Genomic DNA, 27,127 nt, shown 5'->3' on the forward strand with positions numbered 1-27,127 from the left:
GGTAACTGCTCTGATAGAGATCTGAGAGATGGTGGTAACTGCTCTGAGAGAGAACTGAGGGATGGTGGTAACTGCTCTGATAGAGAACTGAGGGATGGTGGTAACTGCTCTGAGAGAGAACTGAGGGATGGTGGTAACTGCTCTGATAGAGAACTGAGAGATGGTGGTAACTGCTCTGATAGAGAACTGAGGGATGGTGGTAACTGCTCTGATAGAGAACTGAGGGATGGTGGTAACTGAGGGATGGTGGTAACTGCTCTGATAGAGAACTGAGGGATGGTGGTAACTGCTCTGATAGAGAACTGAGGGATGGTGGTAACTGCTCTGATATACGACTGTTCTAGGAACCATCACTGGCTACAGGCCCCGTCTCCTGTTCTCTATACTGACAGGCTGGCAGAATCTTGCCCACTTCCCCTCTCTCTGGCTGAGGTGAACACACCAACTGATTTCTAGTGAAACATGAGGCTGATGATGTGTCACTGCGTCACTCTGCCCTCAGCTCTCTCACAACACACACTAGATATTCCTGTGGCGTGTCAATTTCCATTTTAACGTCTTTGGCCAAGGTTGGGCTGCAGTAAAACGACCCCCCCCCCCCCCAACTAATCACTGATAACCTAGTGGTATTCCACTAAAGGTTACGCTGACTGTCTCACACTGAAACAAAATACTCTGTTTATGGAGGGAGGTCCAGTCCTCTATATCATGGATGCCTGTGACAAGCACAAGCTCCAGCTATACACAGAACCGTTTAGATAGAGAATCTCCATTAGAAGTACCACAGCCCCATTCTGCCGACCTCATCTCCATTAGAAGTACCACAGCCCCATTCTGCCGACCTCATCTCCATTAGAAGTACTACTGCCCCATTCTGCTGACCTCATCTCCATTAGAAGTACCACAGCCCCATTCTGCCGACCTCATCTCCATTAGAAGTACTACAGCCCCATTCTGCTGACCTCATCTCCATTAGAAGTACCACAGCCCCATTCTGCCGACCTCATCTCCATTAGAAGTACCACAGCCCCATTCTGCCGACCTCATCTCCATTAGAAGTACCACAGCCCCATTCTGCCGACCTCATCTCCATTAGAAGTACCACAGCCCCATTCTGCTGACCTCATCTCCATTAGAAGTACCACAGCCCCATTCTGCTGACCTCATCTCCATTAGAAGTACCACAGCCCCATTCTGCTGACCTCATCTCCATTAGAAGTACCACAGCCCCATTCTGCTGACCTCATCTCCATTAGAAGTACCACAGCCCCATTCTGCTGACCTCATCTCCATTAGAAGTACCACAGCCCCATGCTGCTGACCTCATCTCCATTAGAAGTACCACAGCCCCATTCTGCTGACCTCATCTCCATTAGAAGTACTACAGCCCCATGCTGCTGACAGGGTTCAGCCATGTTTTGTTTTTAGTGATTAAGTCAGCCATACAACTTTTTTGGTAATAATTCACGAACGCAGAGCTTGTGCTGAAATGATCATTAAACCCATCTCACACAGGGGGCAGTTCTCTGGGGGTAACCAGAGACCCTCTCCCCTATGACCCACTTCCAGGGAACAAACCTGGGTTCAAATACTAATCAAAATTATTTGAAATACTGTGTAGGTGCTTGGTTGAGCTTGCCTGGCTGAATGGAACCAATTAATTAGTTTTAGAAGTGCAAACCCTTCCCACCTGCCACTCCAGGAAGACGAGAGCAAACATTTCACATTTGAAAGATGTTGAGTAGTGTTTGAACCCAGGTCTGCTTCCAGTGAGCCACAGCCCTGGTATGGCATCCCTTTTGAAGAGCTCACAGCACCGCTGGGAAGGTGCCCAGATACACTCCAAATGGCATCCTAATCCCTATATAGTGCACTATCACTATATAGAGAATAGGGCGCCATTTGGTACAAAATCCTAGCCCCCCCCCCCCCCCCCCCCCCTTGCACATGGCTCCATGCTGAGGTTATAAATATAGACTTCTCAGAGTTGTGGAGGAAGCCTGTTACCTACGTAAACCAACCAGCTGGCCAGCCACATGGCGAGAAGGAGCGTAAGAGAGACCCCAGTACCCATGCTGTATGGGAAGGAGAGAATGAACCCCCACACAAACTCATGCCCCAGTGTTCCTATTTTTACTCACCCTGTCTCGTCTTTCCAAGAACAACTTTTGTGTTGAAACTAGACTTGCCGTTTCTTGTAGTGGCTGCAGCTCGATCCCCTCTTTCGTCCGATATAAAGTTTGCGCCTATTCCATAACACGGGGCTTTGTGAGCGCAGTCTTTTTCTACACACGAGAGGATCCGGAAAATAAAATCTTCACGAAATGATCTATAAAACCCCAACCGTTTCCGTAACAAACTAATATGAACAACGTGACCCAACATGGTTCTACTGGTTTTATTTCCCAGAGTTTTCTTCTCTCTCAGAGATATAGGACAGACACTTCAACCTGATTATACATTTTATGACTTGTCTGTTTTGCCCATGTACAAATGTGCTATTCATTGCGTTTCTATTGGCTATAGCAATGTTTCATAAAATGATTTAAAAAATATATTCATCCTAAAATTCCAAATCAAAATGGCTAAATGATCCACCTTAAAACAATTCCATATGTTCCTTTAGTAGATATTGAGATTTAAGACCTTGACTAGACTAGTTAAATAAAAGACCTAGAGGTTTTAATAATATGCGTTACCCTTCTTATCAACAGCCCATATTCTCCCTTTGTCTCTAATTTTCTTTCTCTGAGGGCAAGACGGACCGAATGAACAGCACAAACAATAGTCAAAAAAATTCCATGCAATCTAGGTGAGGTAGGTGTCCTTGGTGGGGTCAGTGGGGTAAAGTGGATTCGACAGGAGGCAGAAACTGTTCTGTTGTCAATGTGAAAGACAATGCTGCCATCTAATGGACAATAATGGCATTTTAATAATAACCAGTGTACAGAACTTATTACCACGAACAATTAACTGACGGCCTACCGCGGCCAAACCCAGACGACGCTGGGTCAATTGTGCGCTGCCCTATGGGACTCCCAAATCACGGTCGGTTGTGATACAGCTTGGAAATGGAACCAGGGTCTGTAGTGACGCCGCTAGCACTAAGATGCAGTTCTTCAGACCGCTGCATCACTCTGGGAACCCACTATAATGACCTGTGTACAGAACTTACCACGAACAAAGAATAACTGATTAATTTTCTTCTGTGATATAATGACATCTAATGGAGAGAGATGACACTCATGCAAGACACAGAAAAGTTGCTCGGGCAGATAAATGGTGGGAATGTAACTTTAATTTCTGACTGCCTCGTCCACCCATGTCCTCTTAGTCCCAGTAGTGTGCGATACGGCCAACACAGACAGATATAGAAACAACGGGCATTTCATTAAACCATCATCTACCTACTGCTCACCACTCCTATTACTCACCACAAGGTAGCTTCTATGTTAAAGTATATTATATTCTATGGCGTACAGGTTTAGACCTAGGTGACCTATTGCATTGTAATATAGAGTTAATGGGAGGTAGGAGGAGATGTGATCGATACAAAGTCACCTGAGTCAGGCTGACGGGCTGGACTGGGTTCTAAGTGGGCTAGAAAGGCCTACGGCAAAACCAGGCCTTCTGAACTAAAGACGACCAATGCAGGACCAGGGCCTGTATTTATCAAGTGTCTCAGAGGAGGAGGGCTGATTTAGGATCAGGTCTCCCCTGTCCATTCAGTATATTCTAAGAGGACAAACTGATCCTAGATCAGCACTCCTACTCTTAGGCTCTTTATGAATACAGGCACAAATATTTAACAGGGGCACATTGGAGCAAGATGGGGTTGAGAGGGTTAGCTGCTGCCAGGTTGCCAGTACCCATTTGGGTCAGTTTGCTCCACTGATTTCCTCCCTCTTCCTCCTCTGCTCTCTTCCTCTCCCTTTTCCTTCCTCCTCTTGTCGTCCTCCTTCCCTCCTCCTCTTCTCCCTCTTGTCTTCCTCCTTCCCTCCTCCTCTTGTCTTCCTCTTTCCAATATCTATGTGGTTCGAGCTTGGCTGAAACGTGGCTTCACTCTAAAAGAAGACAAGAAAGGGGGGACAACTAATTCAGAAAAGGGGGAGACAGAGGAGGGTAGGGGGAGACAGAGGAGGGTAGGGGGAGACAGAGGAGGGTAGGGGGAAACAGAGGAGGGTAGGGGGAGACACTGTGTGTGTAAGTACGTACCTGAGGGTTTTCTCAGGGCCACTCTGTCGTCCCCTGGCCTGGGAGGAGGACTTGAACTGGGCCTCTAGCCTGGAGTAGATCCCTGCTGCACGCTGGAACAACCACACATTATACAACCACACATTATACAACCACAACCACACATTATACAACCACACATTATACAACCACAACCACACATTATACAACCACACATTATACAACCACACATTACACAACCACACATTATACAACCACAACCACACATTATACAACCACACATTATACAACCACACATATACAACCACAAATTATACAACCACAACCACACATTATTCAACCACACATATACAACCACAAATTATACAACCACACATTATACAACCACAACCACACATTATACAACCACAACAGGGGGGGGGGGGCGGGGTACACCAGTGACAACCACACTATACACATGTAAATGAAGTTTCAACTTTCTAGTGTTTTATCCCCTACTAAAAATAAAGTTGTAATCGACTCAGTAAAACACACGTCTTTAGTGTCCTTGGACTTCCTCTGTTCCTGATCTCCGAACCTAATCTTAGTCAGATGACCAATGATCTCCACCATACGCCGCTGGTCTGGGGGGAGGGGGGAGGGAGGGAGGGAGGGAGGGAGGGAGGGAGGGAGGGAGGGAGGGGAGAGAGGGAGGGAGGGAGAGAGAGAGAGAGAGGGGGGGGGGGGGAGAGAGGGGGGAGAGAGAGAGAGAGCGAGGGGGGGAGGGAGAGAGAGGGGGGGGGGAGAGAACAATTAGAATGCACACAACTATCGGAACACACACAAAGTTAACTGAGGCCTGTGTTACCTTCCTCTCTTTGGGCGTCTTGGTTGTAGCGAATGGAGCGAGAGCTGTCCCATTTACTCTTCTGGGCACTCACTCTGGAAACACAAACCATTTCAGAGACACAGTGGTGAAATGGATGAAGAAGCATGTAGTTGATGAAGTTGAGCTCACCTGAATGGAGTGTTGTCCCTCGAAGGCGTCTGTAAACGACCAACAGAATTTGGAAAAGTAAGAAAATTGCAATTATTTAAGTCTCAGATAAACGAGTGAAGTACACTCACTTTCTCCACTGCTTTCTCTTTGCGAGGGAAATTGGGTGAGGACATCTGCCTCTTCAAAGGTTTGCTCAACTTCTTGGCCTTCTTAGCAGCTAACAATGAACACATAGAAAACCCATATGTGGTTACAACCATAAGCAGTGTACACATACATTCATGATTCACTTACAACTGATAGTTCACAGCTGTAGACAGATGTCCACAAACCCAATGCAATTTCAAAATGAGCAGCCCATGTACCAATACGACACTGCCACCTGCTGGCTATAGTGGGGTACTCCCACCTTTATTTAGATTTATTTATTTCAATAAACACAGTGGGGATTCATCATGACACACAGTGTGGTCTTATGACATCGGGAGAATCTAGATTTGTGTCCTTGCATCCTTGCCTCCTTCTCAAAAACCCATTAGATGAGGTCAGAGGTCCCTCCCCTCTGACCTTCTCATCCAATTGGATTTCAGAAGGTGAGGAGAGAGGACACAATTTATATATATCCCCCGTTTCAAAGCCTCTTTGCTAAATGGCATTTAATAGGATCCCCATTAGGCGCTGCCAAAGTATCAGCTACTCTTCCTGGGGTCCACGAGACATGACATAATACAGATCATTATTAGAGGACTGAACTACATTTAAAACATCACACATAGCCTACATATCAGTAGATACACACAATATCTAGGTCTAATACATAGTACTGTGCAATTACAATACAAGATATATGAAATGGCTGTGTCTCTTCACAGGCCCCTTTGTGATGTAAGGTGTTCTTTTATCTGGTTTTATTGCTAGCTAGAGTTACCTGGGTTACCAGAGAGTTCCATGTAGTCATGGCTCTATTTAATACTGTGTGTTTCCAGGCCTCTGTTCTGGACCTGGGGACTGTTGAAGAGATCTCTGGCAACTGCTTGAACAGACAGTTCTGTTGTACCTTCAACACCTCGCACAAAGACCAATAGTGATGCAGTCAATCTCTCCTCTACTTTGAGCCAGGAGAGATTGTCAGTAACATGCATGCCAATTGCCCTCCGTGACCATCGATGTGCTATACTTGCAGTTTTGTTCTGGACCAACTGTAATTGACCTATGTCCTTCACCACACATGACCACACAGCTGGGCAGTAGTCCAGGTGCCACAAAACTGGGGCCTGTCTGGTCGACTGAGATGTCAAGAAGGCAGAGCAACGCGCAATCACGGACAGGCCTCTTCCCATTTTAGCAACCAGTGAGTCTATATGTTTTGATGACAGCTTGCTATGTAGAGTGGCACCCAGCAGTTTAGTCTCCTTAACTTGCTAAATCGACACATTATTCAATAATAAATCTAAATGAGGTTTAGCGTTGAGAGAGTGATTTGTCCCAAAAACACTGCTTTACATATGTTTTGATTTTTTATCACCAGCCTATTGCTAGTTACCCGTTCTAAAACTAACTGTAGCTCTATGTTAATGGTGTCAGTTATTTATTTTACCGTTGCAGCCGACGGGTATACGGTTGAGTCGTCAGCGTACATAGACACACAGGCTTTATTCAAAATCAGTGGAAGGTCATTAGTAAAAATGGAAAACAATAATGTCCCTAGTCGGCTGCCCTGCGGAACACCACGGTCAACTGAATTTGCATGAGAGAGGCTTCCATTAACGAAAACTCTGTTCTATTCGATAGGTAACTCTCAATCCATAATAAGGCAGAGGATGCAAATCCATTACACCTACGTTTTTTTTTCAGCAATAGGTTACGATCAATGACATCAAAAGCTGCACTGAAGTCGAACAGAGCAGCTCCCACAATCTTCTTACTATCAATTTATTTCAGCCAAGCATCAGTCATTTGTGTCAGTGCATGTTGAGTACCCTTCCCTATAAGCATGCTGAAAGTCTGTTGTTAATTCATTTTCTGTAAAATTTCTTTGTATTTGGTCAGACAATTTTTTCCAAAAGTTTGCTAAGCACTTCTAAACAGACTGATTGATCGGCTGGTTGAACCATTAAAAGGGTACTGCTATTCTTGGGTAGCTGAATGACCTTTGCCCCCCTCTCCATGTCTGAGGGCACACCGTCTTCTAGACTTAAATTGAAGATGTGGCCAACAGGAGTCACAATGTATTCCATTGCAAATCTTAGCAATTTACCATCCAGTTAGTCGGTACCAGGTGGTTTGTCCTTATTTATAGATTAGCAACCATTTTGTTCACCTCTTCCACACCCACTTTGTGGAACTGAAAACTACAGTGCTTGTCTTTCATTATTTGGTCCGTTATGCATTTTTATTTTTAACCTTTATTTAACTAGGCAAGTCAGTTAAGAACAAATTCTTATTTTCAATGACGGCCTAGGAACAGTGGGTTAACTGTGGGTTAACTGTGGGTTCAGGGGCAAAACGACAGATTTGTACCATGTCAGCTCGGGGGTTTGAACTTGCAACCTTGCGGTTACTAGTCCAACACTCTAACCACTAGGCCACCCTGCCGTCCCTACACTCTAACCACTAGGCCACCCTGCCGTCCCTACACTCTAACCACTAGGCCACCCTGCCGTCCCTACACTCTAACCACTAGGCTACCCTGCCGTCCCTACACTCTAACCACTAGGCCACCCTGCCGTCCCTACACTCTAACCACTAGGCCACCCTGCCGTCCCTACACTCTAACCACTAGGCCACCCTGCCGTCCCTACACTCTAACCACTAGGCTACCCTGCCGTCCCTACACTCTAACCACTAGGCCACCCTGCCGTCCCTACACTCTAACCACTAGGCTACCCTGCCGTCCCTACACTCTAACCACTAGGCCACCCTGCCGTCCCTACACTCTAACCACTAGGCCACCCTGCCGTCCCTACACTCTAACCACTAGGCCACCCTGCCGTCCCTACACTCTAACCACTAGGCCACCCTGCCGTCCCTACACTCTAACCACTAGGCCACCCTGCCGTCCCTACACTCTAGCCACTAGGCCACCCTGCAGTCCCTACACTCTAACCACTAGGCCACCCTGCCGTCCCTACACTCTAACCACTAGGCCACCCTGCCGTCCCTACACTCTAACCACTAGGCCACCCCTACACTCTAACCACTAGGCCACCCTGCCGTCCCTACACTCTAACCACTAGGCCACCCTGCCGTCCCTACACTCTAACCACTAGGCCACCCTGCCGTCCCTACACTCTAGCCACTAGGCCACCCTGCCGTCCCTACACTCTAACCACTAGGCCACCCTGCCGTCCCTACACTCTAACCACTAGGCCACCCTGCCGTCCCTACACTCTAACCACTAGGCCACCCTGCCGTCCCTACACTCTAACCACTAGGCCACCCTGCCGTCCCTACACTCTAGCAACTAGGCCACCCTGCCGTCCCTACACTCTAACCACTAGGCCACCCTGCCGTCCCTACACTCTAACCACTAGGCCACCCTGCCGTCCCTACACTCTAACCACTAGGCCACCCTGCCGTTCCTACACTCTAACCACTAGGCCACCCTGCCGTCCCTACACTCTAACCACTAGGCCACCCTGCCGTCCCTACACTCTAGCCACTAGGCCACCCTGCCGTCCCTACACTCTAACCACTAGGCCACCCTGCCGTCCCTACACTCTAACCACTAGGCTACCTGCCGTCCCTACACTCTAACCACTAGGCCACCCTGCCGTCCCTACACTCTAACCACTAGGCCACCCTGCCGCCCCTACACTCTAACCACTAGGCCACCCTGCCGCCCCTACACTCTAACCACTAGGCCACCCTGCCGTCCCTACACTCTAACCACTAGGCCACCCTGCCGTCCCTACACTCTAACCACTAGGCTACCCTGCCGTCCCTACACTCTAACCACTAGGCTACCCTGCCGCCCCTACACTCTAACCACTAGGCCACCCTGCCGCCCCTACACTCTAACCACTAGGCCACCCTGCCGTCCCTACACTCTAACCACTAGGCTACCCTGCCGTCCCTACACTCTAACCACTAGGCCACCCTGCCGTCCCTACACTCTAACCACTAGGCCACCCAGCCGTCCCTACACTCTAACCACTAGGCCACCCAGCCGTCCCTACACTCTAACCACTAGCGTGAATATGAAGGCTCAGCATTTGTTATTTGCAAGTCATGTCTAAGTTTGCTAATCTCGTCAACAACAAAGTGATTAAAGTGGTTGGTAATATATTAAAGTGGTTGGTAATATTAAAGTGGCTGGTAATATTAAAGGGTTGGTAATATTAAAGTGGTTGGTAATATTAAAGTGGTTGGTAATATTAAAGTGGTTGGTAATATTAAAGGGTTGGTAATATTAAAGGGGTTGGTAATATTAAAGTGGTTGGTAATATTAAAGGGTTTGGTAATATTAAAGTGGTTGGTAATATTAAAGTGGTTGGTAATATTAAAGTGGTTGGTCATATTAAAGTGGTTGGTAATATTAAAGTGTTTGGTAATATTAAAGTGGTTGGTCATATTAAAGTGGCTGGTAATATTAAAGTGGCTGGTAATATTAAAGTGGTTGGTAATATTAAAGTGGTTGGTAATATTAAAGTGGTTGGTAATACTAAAGTGGTTGGTAATACTAAAGTGGTTGGTAATACTAAAGTGGTTGGTAATATTAAAGTGGTTGGTAATATTAAAGTGGTTGGTAATATTAAAGTGGTTGGTAATATTAAAGTGGTTGGTAATATTAAAGTGGTTGGTAATATTAAAGTGGTTGGTAATATTAAAGTGGTTGGTAATATTAAAGGGTTTTGTTATGAACAAGTCCTCTGCCTCAATGACAGATGAGTTTACTTTTTTTTGCCAAGAATTTCATTAAATGTACTTGTTTATTTTTTCATAGTATAGTTTCTTCTTTTTGTTTAGTTATGTGATTTCTATGTTTACCAGTCTGCTGTGTTGTCAGACGTATTTGCTATTTCCTTTGCCTCATCCCTCTCAGCCATTACAGTTTTTCCAATTAGAGTATAAACCAATTAGAGAGCCTAATTACTCTACCTTGTTTCTTGCTGGCCTCCTCTTCATCCCCCACCTCATCCTCAGTGACCTCTGACCCCGTGGTATACTCCTCATCCTCAGACAGCAGCGTCTGCTGCCTCTGACACAGGGCAAAGGAGGGCATATCAGGGTTTAGATAGCCTGGTCCCAGATCTGTTTGGTGTCTAGACTAACACCATTGATCATTAACTAAGCATGAGGAGTTGGCATGACAGCACAAACAGACTGGCCCTCAGGCTTCTGGTGGTACAACGGTATACTATGTCACTACTGTGATATGTTACGTCATATATACACACAAACACAAGTAAACAGATACGGACACTGCAGCACAGTTACATTTGGAAACAGTAAACGTTGATCTTACCAGTTGCCGGCTCCAGTTTTTCAACAGGGAAAACTGCAAAGCAATAGGTTGAGTTAGACTATAGTCTATTTGAAATAGGTTGAGTTAGACTATAGTCTATTTGAAATAGGTTGAGTTAGACTATAGTCTATTTGAAATAGGTTGAGTTAGACTATAGTCTATTTGATATAGGTTGAGTTAGACTATAGGCATATATCTATGACTCCACAAATCAAGCGCAGGTCGACGTTTATTGTCATCAATCTTGCCCTGGAGGCAGAACTGAGTGATTTCTGAAGATGGGCCAGCTGTAAAGTCAAAATTGGCTATATTGTAAAAATTCTTTAAAACAAAAAAATTTGCTTTTTGGCCTTAATTTAAAGTTTGTTTGATTTTATGCATTAGGGTTAGCAGTGTGGTTAGGTTTAAAAATCAGATGTTCTGTAGTAATGTAGCTAGTAGACAGATGTGTAGCCAGATAGGACTATCAATGAGGTCTGGTTGTCATTGTAAATAAACAAGTTTGAGCAAACACACTAAAGTTTCTTAAAACATATCATTCTAGTTGCAAGTATGAATTAGATCTCAATTGACTTGCCTGGATAAATAGATAAATTGTTGTAAACTCACGGTGGTGCCCTCTACTCTCTGAAGTCCCAGAAGCCCCGGCTCTACCAGGATGTCACAGTCCAGTACCCGCTCCCCTCTCTCTGACCCACTGGAGGGGGAGTCTACAGGCCTGGCACATAGATACACAGAGAGAGAACAGGGGAGTATCACTAAAACGCAAAACCTACCATAAGATACAAAAATACACACACTGTCTCTTACCCTGTCTCTGGTAGGGGTGTGTTGGGTACACACACTGTCTCTTACCCTGTCTCTGGTAGGGGCGTGTTGGGTACACACACTGTCTCTTACCCTGTCTCTGGTAGGGGTGTGTTGGGTACACACACTGTCTCTTACCCTGTCTCTGGTAGGGGCGTGTTGGGTACACACACTGTCTCTTACCCGGTCTCTGGTAGGGGTGTGTTGGGTACACACACCGTCTCTTACCCGGTCTCTGGTAGGGGTGTGTTGGGTACACACACTGTCTCTTACCTTGTCTCTGGTAGGGGCGTGTTAGGTACACACACCGTCTCTTACCCTGTCTCTGGTAGGGGCGTGTTGGGTACACACACCATCTCTTACCCTGTCTCTGGTAGGGGTGTGTTGGGTACACACACCGTCTCTTACCCTGTCTCTGGTAGGGGTGTGTTGGGTACACACACTGTCTCTTACCCGGTCTCTGGTAGGGGTGTGTTGGGTACACACACTGTCTCTTACCTTGTCTCTGGTAGGGGCGTGTTAGGTACACACACCGTCTCTTACCCTGTCTCTGGTAGGGGCGTGTTGGGTACACACACCATCTCTTACCCTGTCTCTGGTAGGGGTGTGTTGGGTACACACACCGTCTCCTACCCTGTCTCTGGTAGGGGCGTGTTAGGTACACACACCGTCTCTTACCCTGTCTCTGGTAGGGGCGTGTTGGGTACACACACCATCTCTTACCCTGTCTCTGGTAGGGGTGTGTTGGGTACACACATTGTCTCTTACCCTGTCTCTGGTAGGGGTGTGTTGGGTACACACATTGTCTCTTACCCTGTCTCTGGTAGGGGTGTGTTGGGTACACACATTGTCTCTTACCCTGTCTCTGGTAGGGGCGTGTTGGGTACACACACCATCTCTTACCCTGTCTCTGGTAGGGGTGTGTTGGGTACACACATTGTCTCTTACCCTGTCTCTGGTAGGGGTGTGTTGGGTACACACATTGTCTCTTACCCTGTCTCTGGTAGGGGTGTGTTGGGTACACACATTGTCTCTTACCCTGTCTCTGGTAGGGGTGTGTTGGGTACACACATTGTCTCTTACCCTGTCTCTGGTAGGGGCGTGTTGGGTACACACACCATCTCTTACCCTGTCTCTGGTAGGGGTGTGTTGGGTACACACATTGTCTCTTACCCTGTCTCTGGTAGGGGTGTGTTGGGTACACACATTGTCTCTTACCCTGTCTCTGGTAGGGGTGTGTTGGGTACACACACTGTCTCTTACCCTGTCTCTGGTAGGGGTGTGTTGGGTACACACACTGTCTCTTACCCTGTCTCTGGTAGGGGCGTGTTGGGTACACACACCGTCTCTTACCCTGTCTCTGGTAGGGGCGTGTTGGGTACACACACCGTCTCTTACCCTGTCTCTGGTAGGGGTGTGTTGGGTACACACACTGTCTCTTACCCGGTCTCTGGTAGGGGTGTGTTGGGTACACACACCGTCTCTTACCCGGTCTCTGGTAGGGGTGTGTTGGGTACACACACTGTCTCTTACCTTGTCTCTGGTAGGGGCGTGTTAGGTACACACACCGTCTCTTACCCTGTCTCTGGTAGGGGCGTGTTGGGTACACACACCATCTCTTACCCTGTCTCTGGTAGGGGTGTGTTGGGTACACACACCGTCTCCTACCCTGTCTCTGGTAGGGGCGTGTTAGGTACACACACCGTCTCTTACCCTGTCTCTGGTAGGGGCGTGTTGGGTACACACACCATCTCTTACCCTGTCTCTGGTAGGGGTGTGTTGGGTACACACATTGTCTCTTACCCTGTCTCTGGTAGGGGTGTGTTGGGTACACACATTGTCTCTTACCCTGTCTCTGGTAGGGGTGTGTTGGGTACACACATTGTCTCTTACCCTGTCTCTGGTAGGGGCGTGTTGGGTACACACACCATCTCTTACCCTGTCTCTGGTAGGGGTGTGTTGGGTACACACATTGTCTCTTACCCTGTCTCTGGTAGGGGTGTGTTGGGTACACACACCGTCTCTTACCCGGTCTCTGGTAGGGGTGTGTTGGGTACACACACCGTCTCTTACCCGGTCTCTGGTAGGGGTGTGTTGGGTACACACACCGTCTCTTACCCGGTCTCTGGTAGGGGTGTGTTGGGTACACACACTGTCTCTCTGTGTAGTAGCAGGTCGTTGAGCAGTCTGGTCTGGGCTGAGTTTACTTGGTGGTCCCCAGTACAGTCTCCACTGTCTGACGCATTCACTATGTGGTCCCGCATCTTACAGCCCTGAGACAGACAGACAGACAGACAGACAGACAGACAGACAGACAGACAGACAGACACCGTTTTGACAAGATTCAAGTGTGTGTGAATGTGTTCCTACCTTGGGTATGTCGTGGGGTCAGTGTATTCCTACCTTGGGCATGCTGGTGGGGTCAGTGTGGTCCTACCTTGGGCATGCTGGTGGGGTCAGTGTGGTCCTACCTTGGGCATGCCGGTGGGGTCAGTGTATTCCTACCTTGGGCATGCTGGTGGGGTCAGTGTGGTCCTACCTTGGGCATGCCGGTGGGGTCAGTGTATTCCTACCTTGGGCATGCTGGTGGGGTCAGTGTATTCCTACCTTGGGCATGCTGGTGGGGTCAGTGTGGTCCTACCTTGGGCATGCCGGTGGGGTCAGTGTATTCCTACCTTGGGCATGCTGGTGGGGTCAGTGTGGTCCTACCTTGGGCATGCCGGTGGGGTCAGTGTATTCCTACCTTGGGCATGCTGGTGGGGTCAGTGTGGTCCTACCTTGGGCATGCTGGTGGGGTCAGTGTGGTCCTACCTTGGGCATGCCGGTGGGGTCAGTGTGTGAGTGTGTTCCTACCTTGGGGATGCCGGTGGGGTCAGTGTATTCCTACCTTGGGCATGCCGGTGGGGTCAGTGTGGTCCTACCTTGGGCATGCCGGTGGGGTCAAAGCGTAGCGTCCTCTGGTTGCAGCAGGGGTAGATGCCCGTCCCGTGCCAGCCCTGCTCTGTCCCCATGCCTGGGTACAACACAACCTCTGGGTGATACCGACAGTGGGACAGCTCCGCACACACAAACACCTGGAGACACACACACACACGGTCTTGTTCTGGATGCATTACACAATGCCTGGAGTATGCATGCATACACACAAACAGCCCCCCCCCCCCCCTTACCTGTTGGCAGTGGGAACAGGTGAGGTGGTTGATGGTTCCCCAGATCCTCCAGTAGACCAGCACCCAGGACTTCAGCTCCTCATACAGTCCTGTCATGTAATCATGGACCTCCCATCTCTTCTGCCTACAGACCAGAGGTAGTGACAGATCATGGACCTCCCATCTCTTCTGCCTACAGACCAGAGGTAGTGATAGATCATGGACCTCCCATCTCTTCTGCCTACAGACCAGAGGTAGTGATAGATCATGGACCTCCCATCTCTTCTGCCTACAGACCAGAGGTAGTGATAGATCATGGACCTCCCATCTCTTCTGCCTACAGACCAGAGGTAGTGATAGATCATGGACCTCCCATCTCTTCTGCCTACAGACCAGAGGTAGTGATAGATCATGGACCTCCCATCTCTTCTGCCTACAGACCAGAGGTAGTGATAGATCATGGACCTCCCATCTCTTCTGCCTACAGACCAGAGGTAGTGATAGATCATGGACCTCCCATCTCTTCTGCCTACAGACCAGAGGTAATGATAGATCATGGACCTCCCATCTCTTCTGCCTACAGACCAGAGGTAGTGATAGATCATGGACCTCCCATCTCTTCTGCCTACAGACCAGAGGTAGTGATAGATCATGGACCTCCCATCTCTTCTGCCTACAGACCAGAGGTAGTGATAGATCATGGACCTCCCATCTCTTCTGCCTACAGACCAGAGGTAGTGATAGATCATGGACCTCCCATCTCTTCTGCCTACAGACCAGAGGTAATGATAGATCATGGACCTCCCATCTCTTCTGCCTACAGACCAGAGGTAGTGATAGATCATGGACCTCCCATCTCTTCTGCCTACAGACCAGAGGTAGTGATAGATCATGGACCTCCCATCTCTTCTGCCTACAGACCAGAGGTAGTGATAGATCATGGACCTCCCATCTCTTCTGCCTACAGACCAGAGGTAGTGATAGATCATGGACCTCCCATCTCTTCTGCCTACAGACCAGAGGTAGTGATAGATCATGGACCTCCCATCTCTTCTGCCTACAGACCAGAGGTAGTGATAGATCATGGACCTCCCATCTCTTCTGCCTACAGACCAGAGGTAATGATAGATCATGGACCTCCCATCTCTTCTGCCTACAGACCAGAGGTAGTGATAGATCATGGACCTCCCATCTCTTCTGCCTACAGACCAGAGGTAGTGATAGATCATGGACCTCCCATCTCTTCTGCCTACAGACCAGAGGTAGTGATAGATCATGGACCTCCCATCTCTTCTGCCTACAGACCAGAGGTAGTGATAGATCATGGACCTCCCATCTCTTCTGCCTACAGACCAGAGGTAATGATAGATCATGGACCTCCCATCTCTTCTGCCTACAGACCAGAGGTAGTGATAGATCATGGACCTCCCATCTCTTCTGCCTACAGACCAGAGGTAGTGATAGATCATGGACCTCCCATCTCTTCTGCCTACAGACCAGAGGTAGTGATAGATCATGGACCTCCCATCTCTTCTGCCTACAGACCAGAGGTAGTGATAGATCATGGACCTCCCATCTCTTCTGCCTACAGACCAGAGGTAGTGATAGATCATGGACCTCCCATCTCTTCTGCCTACAGACCAGAGGTAGTGATAGATCATGGACCTCCCATCTCTTCTGCCTACAGGGTGGCCTAGTGGTTAGAGTGTGGGGACGGCAGGGTGGCCTAGTGGTTAGAGTGTAGATACGACAGGGTGGCCTAGTGGTTAGAGTGTAGGGACGGCAGGGTGGCCTAGTGGTTAGAGTGTAGGGACGGCAGGGACGGCAGGGTGGCCTAGTGGTTAGAGTGTGGGGACGGCAGGGTGGCCTAGTGGTTAGAGTGTAGGGACGACAGGGTGGCCTAGTGGTTAGAGTGTAGGGACGGCAGGGTGGTTAGAGTGTAGGGACGGCAGGGTGGCCTAGTGGTTAGAGTGTAGGGACGGCAGGGTGGCCTAGTGGTTAGAGTGTAGGGACGGCAGGGTGGCCTAGTGGTTAGAGTGTAGGGACGGCAGGGTGGCCTAGTGGTTAGAGTGTAGGGACGGCAGGGTGGCCTAGTGGTTAGAGTGTAGGGGCGGCAGGGTGGCCTAGTGGTTAGAGTGTAGGGGCGGCAGGGTGGCCTAGTGGTTAGAGTGTAGGGACGGCAGGGTGGCCTAGTGGTTAGAGTGTAGGGACGGCAGGGTGGCCTAGTGGTTAGAGTGTAGGGACAGCAGGGTGGCCTAGTGGTTAGAGTGTAGGGACGGCAAGGTGCCCTAGTGGTTAGAGTGTAGGGACGGCAGGGTGGCCTAGTGGTTAGAGTGTAGGGACGGCAGGGTGGCCTAGAGGTTAGAGTGTAGGGACGGCAGGGTGGCCTAGTGGTTAGAGTGTAGGGACGACAGGGTGGCCTAGTGGTTAGAGTGTAGGGACGGCAGGGTGGTTAGAGTGTAGGGACGGCAGGGTGGCCTAGTGGTTAGAGTGTAGGGACGGCAGGGTGGCCTAGTGGTTAGAGTGTAGGGACGGCAGGGTGGCCTAGTGGTTAGAGTGTAGGGACGGCAGGGTGGCCTAGTGGTTAGAGTGTAGGGACGGCAAGGTGGCCTAGTGGTTAGAGTGTAGGGACGGCAGGGTGGCCTAGTGGTTAGAGTGTAGGGACGGCAGGGTGGCCTAGCGGTTAGAGTGTAGGGACGGCAGGGTGGCCTGCCGTTGGACCAGTAACCGGAAGGTTGCAAGTTCAAATCCCCCGAGCTGACAAGGTACAAATCTGTCGTTCTGCCCCTGAACCCACTGTTCCTAGGCCGTCATTGAAAATAAGAATTTGTTCTTAACTGACTTGCCGAGTTAAATAAAGGTACAAAAATAAATACAGCATCAGTTTTTATCCAAAGCGACAACCGTAAATCACAGTCCACAGACGCTGAGAGGTGTTGGTCCCATTGGGACATGGCTACGCAGCTAGGAGACCATCATCCGCGGGGCCAAGCACCTCCCGAACGTGCACCTCCCCAAAAATCCCAACCAACAACTTTCCGGTACACGTCCTCTATTCAATGGAATGTGTTGACAGTTGGAGAAATCGCTTGAGCTGCGCTGAGAACTCAAAAAGCATGAAAGACAACGGTCCAATATTCTAGAACACTGTATGGCGTCCAAATGTGATACTCTGATAGACCCTTTACAGTCATGCACGCTTACATTTTACCTATGGGTGGCCACAGAGGGAATCGAACCCACAACCAAGGTGTAAACTGGGTGGTACAGGACCTGCTGTGAGTGTAGGTGATGTCTCCTCGAGGGTTGATGTTGATCTTCCCTGGGATGCAGGAGATCTTCCGCTCTGTGTCCTTGGTCAGCAGTTTCAGGCACAGACCACACCTGGGAAAGACAAGTTGCAGTTCGGTGGTCAGGCCAGGTTAACATGAGGTCATGAAACAGGTAAGGCTCTACCTACACTAGGCCAGTAAGAAGCGCTCATTTTTCGTTTTGTGATGAAAATGTTTTCTGTTGTGTGTCCAAATGAAATAAGACCAATGACAGACAGACCGATGTGCATCCCAGAGCTGCCACACACCTGTACAAAGTTGATGCGTTGCCTGGGGAGTCCCGGTTCTTATAGTCAGGATCGAAGAGACTCTCAATTTTCTTCTGGAATAACTTACTGAGGAAAGGGAGAAAAGAAAGGTGTTGGCTGAAGCAGAATGATCCGTCTCCCAGGACAACATCACTAGGTCTTACCTTTTGAACTTGTCTTTTCTGTCCGTGATGTCGTCTGCCTCGTTGTGGCTGAACAGGTCAGACATGTCCGCTGCCAGGTTACTGTTGATGCAGTTCATGTTGCAGGGTGTGGCCACGATGGCACTCATGTGCTTGTGACAGTACTGGATGCACTCCTCCACCTATGAGAGGTCAACATGTGACTGAATGCACTCCTCTACCTATGAGAGGTTAACATGTGACTGAATGCACTCCTCCACCTATGAGAGGTCAACATGTGACTGAATGCACTCCTCCACCTATGAGAGGTCAACATGTGACTGAATACACTCCTCCACCTATGAGAGGTCAACATGTGACTGAATGCACTCCTCCACCTATGAGAGGTCAACATGTGACTGAATACACTCCTCCATCTATGAGAGGTCAACATGTGACTGAATACACTCCTCCACCTATGAGAGGTCAACATGTGACTGAATACACTCCTCCACCTATGAGAGGTCAACATGTGACTGAATACACTCCTCCACCTATGAGAGGTCAACATGTGACTGAATACACTCCTCCATCTATGAGAGGTCAACATGTGACTGAATACACTCCTCCATCTATGAGAGGTCAACATGTGACTGAATGCACTCCTCTACCTATGAGAGGTCAACATGTGACTGAATACACTCCTCCACCTATGAGAGGTCAACATGTGACTGAACGCATTCCTCCACCTATGAGAGGTCAACATGTGACTGAATGCACTCCTCTACCTATGAGAGGTCAACATGTGACTGAATACACTCCTCCACCTATGAGAGGTCAACATGTGGCTGAATGCACTCTACCTATGAGAGGTCAACATGTGACAGTACAGTATACAGCTGAAAGACAGGTTGACATAAATAGGTCATTGAGTTTGTTCAATGCCTTGGAAGTCCTGTGTCACTTGCAATAAAAGTAACATGTTACACTTCTAAAAACAATTGTAACGGTAACCATGCAACAGGAAGTGAAGCAGGAAGTGAAGCGTTCCAAAGGACCTTCGTTTTCTGTAACCATGCAACAGGAAGTGAAGCGTTCCAAAGGACCTTCGTTTTCTGTAACCATGCAACAGGAAGTGAAGCGTTCCAAAGGCCCTTCGTTTTCTGTAACCATGCAACAGGAAGTGAAGCGTTCCAAAGGCCCTTCGTTTTCTGTAACCATGCAACAGGAAGTGAAGCGTTCCAAAGGCCCTTCGTTTTCTGTAACCATGCAACAGGAAGTGAAGCGTTCCAAAGGCCCTTCGTTTTCTGTTTCAGACTAAAGTGAAGAGAGAAGCCTATTAGCTGATTGGTTTCCTGTGTTGTTCGTGAGTGCCATTTTATTCAATGACTAACAAGAGCTTGCTGGTTCATTTACTGTAGCAGAGAGGAAGAGGCGAAGCCAGAGGTTTCACTCCTCGCCAAAAATCAGTCCAACATATTTTATTTTGTTGTAAAAGGTTCCCAATAGCCTTTTCCCCAACCTCAGTTCAACCACTTTGCGTTCGTTCTTCAACTACAACAGAAAACCAGGGGCCCCCGAAACGTACGGTACATTGGAACTGCCATAGCAACCCCAGCTCCCGCCATTACAACACTTACTAACGTGTCCATCTTCAAGAACTCGGAGGAGATGAGGATTGAGATCACATTGCTGGGCTCTGTAACCACACAACCAACAAACACCACGTAACCAACCAATGTTAACACACAACCAACAAACAACACATACTGACCAAACACACTGCCAGGCCAACCAACAAGCACACCGCTATTAGTGAGGACACATCACTGTGGTCTCCATGGTTATCATTTGCCACGCCCAGGTAAGTGATGGTATGGTACTGTACAGGCATCAGTGTATGTAGCTATGATGCGAGAGCAGATATTCAACTCTTTACCGAGCTTGGGTTTGTCATGGTTGCCATCGGCGGCCATTTTGTGCCTCTTGACGTAGTTCATGAGCCAGTCGAAGATCTGCACGTCACAGTGCACAGAGATGTCCACCTCCTCCCAGCGCTGGGTGTCAACAGAGAGGTACTCGGCAAAGTAACGCATCTCGTTGATCAGAAGGTCACGGGGACACATGAAGTCCTGCTTCAGGTTCTTAGCCTCGTCACACACGTGGATCACCATATTGGGCCTGCGTGGGGAGAGAGAAACAGGCAGGCAGTCACACACGTGGATCACCATATTGGGCCTGCGTGGGGAGAGAGATACAGGCAGGCAGCCTCGTCACACACGTGGATCACCATATTGGGCCTGCGTGGGGAGAGAGATACAGGCAGGCAGCCTCGTCACACACGTGGATCACCATATTGGGCCTGCGTGGGGAGAGAGATACAGGCGGGCAGCCTCGTCACACACGTGGATCACCATATTGGGCCTGCGTGGGGAGAGAGATACAGGCAGGCAGACAGGCAGGCAGACACACACAGAGACACAGAGAGGAATAACTCTTGATTTTTGTATTTAGAGTACATTTGAGAATTTGTTAGCAGAATAAGTTCTTGATCCTGCTCTATGAAACTCTTTGATCACCTTGACACGAGCAGGACTGGTTAACAGTGCATTTCTGTTTGACGGTAGTTAGACCAGGCACTCACCCTTTCCCCTCCTGGGGCTTCTCGCCCTCCTCTGCAGACTCCCTGCTCTCTTTCTCCACCGAGCTTCCTCTGGAAGGGTTCACCGCCAGGCCTGGAGAGTGGAGGCACCAAACAAGACTGTGTACTAACCCTGACCCTGAACTAAAGCCTAGATATTCAGACATGAAGAGTCTTCACGTCTTACTGCCTGCTACATAGGATGCAGAACTTTAGCATCTTGACTGGCTGCATCACCTCTTGGTATGGCAACTGCACCGCCCTCGATCACAACGACGCTACAGAGGGTGGTGCTGCCATCCAGGACCTCTATACCCCAGCCCATAGACTGTTCTCTCTGCTACAGAGGGTGGTGCTGTCATCCAGGACCTATATACCCCAGCCCATAGACTGTTCTCTCTGCTACAGAGGGTGGTGCTGCCATCCAGGACCTATATACCCCAGCCCATAGACTGTTCTCTCTGCTACAGAGGGTGGTGCTGCCATCCAGGACCTATATACCCCAGCCCATAGACTGTTCTCTCATTACCGGAGCACCTGAGGTACCTGAACAGCTTCGACCCCCAAAACCATTAGACTGCTGAACAGGTAATCAAAAGGTTACCTGGACTATTTGCATTGACCCTTTTACACTGGCTTTGTGCACACTCACTGGACTACCTACCTACACACACACACACTTATCTATCCTGATTGTCTAGTCACTTTTACCCCTAACTACATGTACATATTACCTCAACTACCTCGTATCCCTGCACATTGACTCAGTACCAGTACTCCTTGTATATAGTCTCATTATTATAATACTACAGGGGTACTGGTACTCCTTGTTCAGTGGGGAGAACAAGTATCTGATACACTGCCGATTTTGCAGGTTTTCCTACTTACAAAGCATGTAGAGGTCTGTCATTTTTATCATAGGTACACTTCAACTGTGAGAGACAGAATCTAAAACAAAAATCCAGAAAATCACATTGTATGATTTTTAAGTAATTAATTTTCAATTTATTGCATGACATAAGTATTTGTTCACCTACCAACCAGTAAGAATTCCGGCTCTCACAGACCTGTTAGTTTTTCTTTAAGAAGCCCTCCTGTTCTCCAATCATTACCTATATTAACTGCACCTGTTTGAACTCGTTACCTGTATAAAAGAAGAGAAGAAGAGAGCTGGGACCACAGTCTCAAAGAAAACCATTAGTAACACACTACGCCATCATGGATTAAAATCCTGCAGCGCACGCAAGGTCCCCCTGCTGAAGCCAGCGCATGTCCAGGCCCGTCTGAAGTTTGCCAATGACCATCTGGATGATCCAGAGGAATGGGAGAATGTTATGTGGTCTGATGAGACAAAAATAGAGCTTTTTGGTCTAAACTCCACTCTCCGTGTTTGGAGGAAGAAGAAGGATAAGTACAACCCCAAGAACACCATCCCAACCGTGAAGCATGGAGGTGGAAACATCATTCTTTGGGGATGTTTTTCTGCAAAGGGGACAGGACGACTGCACCGTATTGAGGGGAGGATGGATGGGGCCATGTATCGCGAGATCTTGGCCAACAACCTCCTTCCCTCAGTAAGAGCATTGAAGATGGGTCGTGGCTGGGTCTTCCAGCATGACAACGACCCGAAACACACAGCCAGGGCAACTAAGGAGTGGCTCCGTAAGAAGCATCTCAAGGTCCTGGAGTGGCGTAGCCAGTCTCCAGACCTGAACCCAATAGAAAATCTTTGGAGGGAGCTGAAAGTCCGTATTGCCCAGCGACAGCCCAGAAACCTGAAGGATCTGGAGAAGGTCTGTATGGAGGAGTGGGCCAAAATCCCTGCTGCAGTGTGTGCAAACCTGGTCAAGAACTACAGGAAACGTATGATCTCTGTAATTGCAAACAAAGGTTTCTGTACCAAATATTAAGTCCTGCTTTTCTGATGTATCAAATACTTGTCATGCAATAAAATACAAATTAATTACTTAAAAATCATACAATGTGATTTTCTGGATTTTTGTTTTACATTCCGTCTCTCACAGTTGAAGTGTACCTAATGATAAAAATTACAGAAATCTACATGCTTTGTGAGTAGGAAAACCTGCAAAATCGGCAGTGTGTCAAATACTTGTTCTCCCCACCGTATATAGTCTCATTATTATAATACTACAGGAGTACTGGTACTCCTTGTATATAGTCTCATTATTGTAATACTATAGGGGTACTGGTACTCCTTGTATATAGTCTCATTATTATAATACTACAGGGGTACTGGTACTCCTTGTATATAGTCTCATTATTATAATACTACAGGGGTACTGGTACTCCTTGTATATAGTCTCATTATTATAATACTACAGGGGTACTGGTACTCCTTGTATATAGTCTCATTATTATAATACTACAGGGGTACTGGTACTCCTTGTATATAGTCTCATTATTATAATACTACAGGGGTACTGGTACTCCTTGTATATAGTCTCATTATTATAATACTATAGGGGTACTGGTACTCCTTGTATATAGTCTCATTATTATAATACTACAGGGGTACTGGTACTCCTTGTATATAGTCTCATTATTATAATACTACAGGGGTACTGGTACTCCTTGTATATAGTCTCATTATTATAATAATACAGGGGTACTGGTACATTAGGCAGGCTGACCCTCAGCAGCTCCTACATTAGGCAGGCTGACCCCCAGCAGCTCCTACGTTAGGCAGGCTGACCCTCAGCAGCTCCTACATTAGGCAGGCTGACCCTCAGCAGCTCCTACATTAGGCAGGCTGACCCCCAGCAGCTCCTACGTTAGGCAGGCTGACCCCCAGCAGCTCCTACATTAGGCAGGCTGACCCCCAGCAGCTCCTACGTTAGGCAGGCTGACCCCCAGCAGCTCCTACGTTAGGCAGGCTGACCCCCAGCAGCTCCTATGTTAGTCAGGCTGACCCCCAGCAGCTACTACGTTAGGCAGGCTGACCCTCACCAGCTCCTACGTTCGGCAGGCTGACCCCCAGCAGCTGCTACGTTAGGCAGGCTGACCCCCAGCAGCTGCTACGTTAGGCAGGCTGACCCCCAGCAGCTCCTACGTTAGGCAGGCTCATCATCACAGACATAGTTCCCCAAACCACTACATATGCACTAGCACATCAACACCAGTCAGCCTCACCTGTCACTGAGATGGAGCTCTGATTGGTCCGCGTCTCCCCCACGTCTCCCGTGGTGTCCAATAGTGTGGATTTGATGTAGTCCACAGGGGAGGAGCCTCCTGCCGTCAGCGCGTTGCATTGGTCGTCCACGTGATGGAACCCTCCGGTGCTCTTCAGCTCCTCGAACCTCTGCGCACACTGAAGGTAGGCACGACAAACACCATGGCAACCATGTCACTACTATACCATGATAACAACAACCCTCAGACCACATCATCTGGGTTCCGGTAACCCCGGAACCCAGGGTTCCGGTAACATTCAACAGCAGTCCAAACTAAACTAAGCTATAGTATAGCTGACAACAGAGATTGGTGGGCGTTTCTATTTATCATGTGACACACGTGTACAAGTGCAATGGAAATGTGTTTCTGGCATATCCCAACTCCCCCTGAAACAGACGTGGACCGTGGGGTCAAGTCTAGGGTCACCATTTTCCAGCGCCCCTGGAACAATTGCGGTTAAGTGCCTTGCTGAAGAGCACAGCGGCAGATTGTTCACCTTGTCGGCTCTAGGATTCTAAATTTAGATTACTGGCTCAAAACTCTTACCTCGAGGCTACCCGTCACGCCAAACAGTGACCATAGGGAGTTGGTAAGACAACAGATCTCAGACCAGGCTAATAGCCTTTTACGATCTCTCCTTAGTGGGAGCAGTGGTTAGCAAGCTTGCCTACAGACTGGGAGACCCGGGTTCGCACTGTAGCCGTTAGCTACTATAGCTTCAATCAATCAATACGTTTATTGTCCCAATGTGCAGTGCATGTAGAGCTTACCTCCTTGGGTGTGAAGCCAGGGACCAGCATGGCCACGTTGTCCCAGTTGATGGGCTGTGGAATGCTCCAGAGAGAGCTCAGCACCATGTCCAGGGCCAGGAGGTTGTTGTCATTGGGAAAGTTGTTGTTCAGGGTGCAGTAACGACTCATGTCTGTCAGCAGGTAAGGGTGAGAGATCAAGGTTGACTCAGCGATATGACATTATCACACATTATTACGTCTGAAGGGTGAGAGAGAGATCCGAGCATTATTCTGTTAAAGGTAGACTCAGTGATATGACACCATCATACATTATTACGTCTTAAGGGTGAGAGATCAGAGCATTATTCTGTTAAAGGTAGACTCAGTGATATGACACCATCATACATAATTACGTCTGAAGGGTGAGAGATCAGAGCATTATTCTGTTAAAGGTAGACTCAATGATATGACACCATCATACATAATTACGTCTGAAGGGTGAGAGATCAGAGCATTATTCTGTTAAAGGTAGACTCAGTGATATGACACCATCATACATTATTACGTCTTAAGGGTGAGAGATCAGAGCATTATTCTGTTAAAGGTAGACTCAGTGATATGACACCATCATACATAATTACGTCTGAAGGGTGAGAGATCAGAGCATTATTCTGTTAAAGGTAGACTCAATGATATGACACCATCATACATTATTACGTCTGAAGGGTGAGAGATCAGAGCATTATTCTGTTAAAGGTAGACTCAGTGATATGACACCATCATACATTATTACGTCTGAAGGGTGAGAGATCAGAGCATTATTCTGTTAAAGGTAGACTCAATGATATGACACCATCATACATTATTACGTCTGAAGGGTGAGAGATCAGAGCATTATTCTGTTAAAGGTAGACTCAATGATATGACACCATCATACATTATTACGTCTGAAGGGTGAGAGATCAGAGCATTATTCTGTTAAAGGTAGACTCAGTGATATGACACCATCATACATTATTACGTCTGAAGGGTGAGAGAGATCAGAGCATTATTCTGTTAAAGGTAGACTCAATGATATGACACCATCATACAAGGGTGGAGGCGACTTTATGCGCACAGAAAGCTGCGGTTTCTTCAATCGACAATAGTAAATGGGACGGTCTACTTGACATAGATACAGAAGAATAACACGAGCATGTATAGAAAGCCTTGACAATCCAACAGCATCTCTAAGCCAAATTCTGGAATAGGCTTCTCCTACTTTGTCCCACCGTTGTCATTGAAAAGCTGACTGTAAATAGCATACGCGGTGAACAGCGCACACATACTTTTGGCAACGTCGATTATCTTCTTGTAACGAGGATGGCTTGTCGTCCCTTGGAAGGCCCTTTTGGCTGTAGTCGAACTGTCCAACGCAAATGTAATGGCATTTTTTGTCAACAGCTTATTCTAGCAAGCTAGCTACCTATAGTGCACATCACTGTACAAGAAGCTAAATACAATACGTTTGTATTATAGTATCTAGTTGGCTGTACGGTTATCTTGCATCTTACTGATTCAATGATGACAGCTGATTCTTCTGTGGTCCGGATGATAGGACGTTCCGGTGTACAGTAGCCGTCATCCACGTTTAACGCTAATGCTACTACCGAGCTAGCGGCACTCTCTCTGCAGTATCATCCCGGGGACGAGTTGATGGACAGACAAGACATTCAATCAGCATGGCATACGGGATGGAAACACCCTAAAACGCTCGGTAATGACGTTTAGATAACGAACCGCCGGTCGTTGTAACGTCCCCTCCCCCAAAAAAAATATTGTTGCGTTGATTCCGCTTTTTCCGGTGCCGCAGTGCAGCAGCTGGTGCAGTGGTCCCGCGTCCCGGGGTTGCTTAGCGACAGAAGGGCCCTTTTCGGATAAATCAAATTAAGGGAAATTATTTTGTATCCAGCAGGTGGGTCACCACGTGTTTTTTTGTTTTTTTTTCCCCCACAACTTTCCACAAATTTATTAAAAGCAAACTGAATAGACATATTGTTAAATTGACATATTACACACGTTGAGATATATCTCCCTCTTGGAGACATGCATTTCATTAGGCGTCTGTCGAGCTTCTCAACTGATTTATAAGATGTAGAATGTAATAACATATAGATCTTTAGACTATCATTGCATTTGAACTAACATCTTTGTCCAGATAATGTAGGGAAATTCTCATTCCACATCTTAGTTGTCCTCCTCTTCCTCCCCATCATCACCCTCCTC

At 47.9% G+C, this 27,127-nt stretch overlaps 1 protein-coding gene across 2 annotated transcripts; it reads right to left on the bottom strand.

The window, feature by feature from the left end:
- Positions 1-3,280: 3,280 nt before the first annotated feature.
- On the bottom strand, positions 3,281-26,764 carry sanbr (SANT and BTB domain regulator of CSR). Of its 2 annotated transcripts, XM_090217709.1 has the most exons (22): positions 26,416-26,762; positions 26,191-26,267; positions 24,902-25,053; positions 24,090-24,267; positions 20,943-21,033; positions 20,238-20,479; positions 19,939-19,997; positions 18,341-18,501; positions 18,177-18,263; positions 17,870-17,980; positions 14,618-14,741; positions 14,369-14,521; positions 13,566-13,720; positions 11,250-11,358; positions 10,641-10,673; positions 10,274-10,373; positions 5,302-5,390; positions 5,192-5,220; positions 5,042-5,115; positions 4,729-4,817; positions 4,216-4,307; positions 3,281-4,064 (listed from the first exon to the last, which is right to left on the bottom strand). In XM_090217709.1, exons 1-22 carry the CDS (start codon positions 26,484-26,486, stop codon positions 4,028-4,030), a joined length of 2,313 nt encoding a protein of 770 aa, XP_090073835.1. In that variant the 5' UTR covers positions 26,487-26,762; the 3' UTR covers positions 3,281-4,027. The 2 variants fall into 2 exon arrangements, with proteins under 2 accessions (XP_090073835.1, XP_090073836.1); XM_090217710.1 differs by lacking the exon at positions 26,191-26,267 and having other exon boundaries at positions 26,416-26,764.
- Positions 26,765-27,127: the final 363 nt, after the last annotated feature.

This window comes from Oncorhynchus mykiss, chromosome 23 (assembly GCF_057628025.1).
Source record: "Oncorhynchus mykiss isolate SJ-2025 chromosome 23, ASM5762802v1, whole genome shotgun sequence".
Lineage (NCBI taxonomy): Eukaryota > Metazoa > Chordata > Actinopteri > Salmoniformes > Salmonidae > Oncorhynchus > Oncorhynchus mykiss.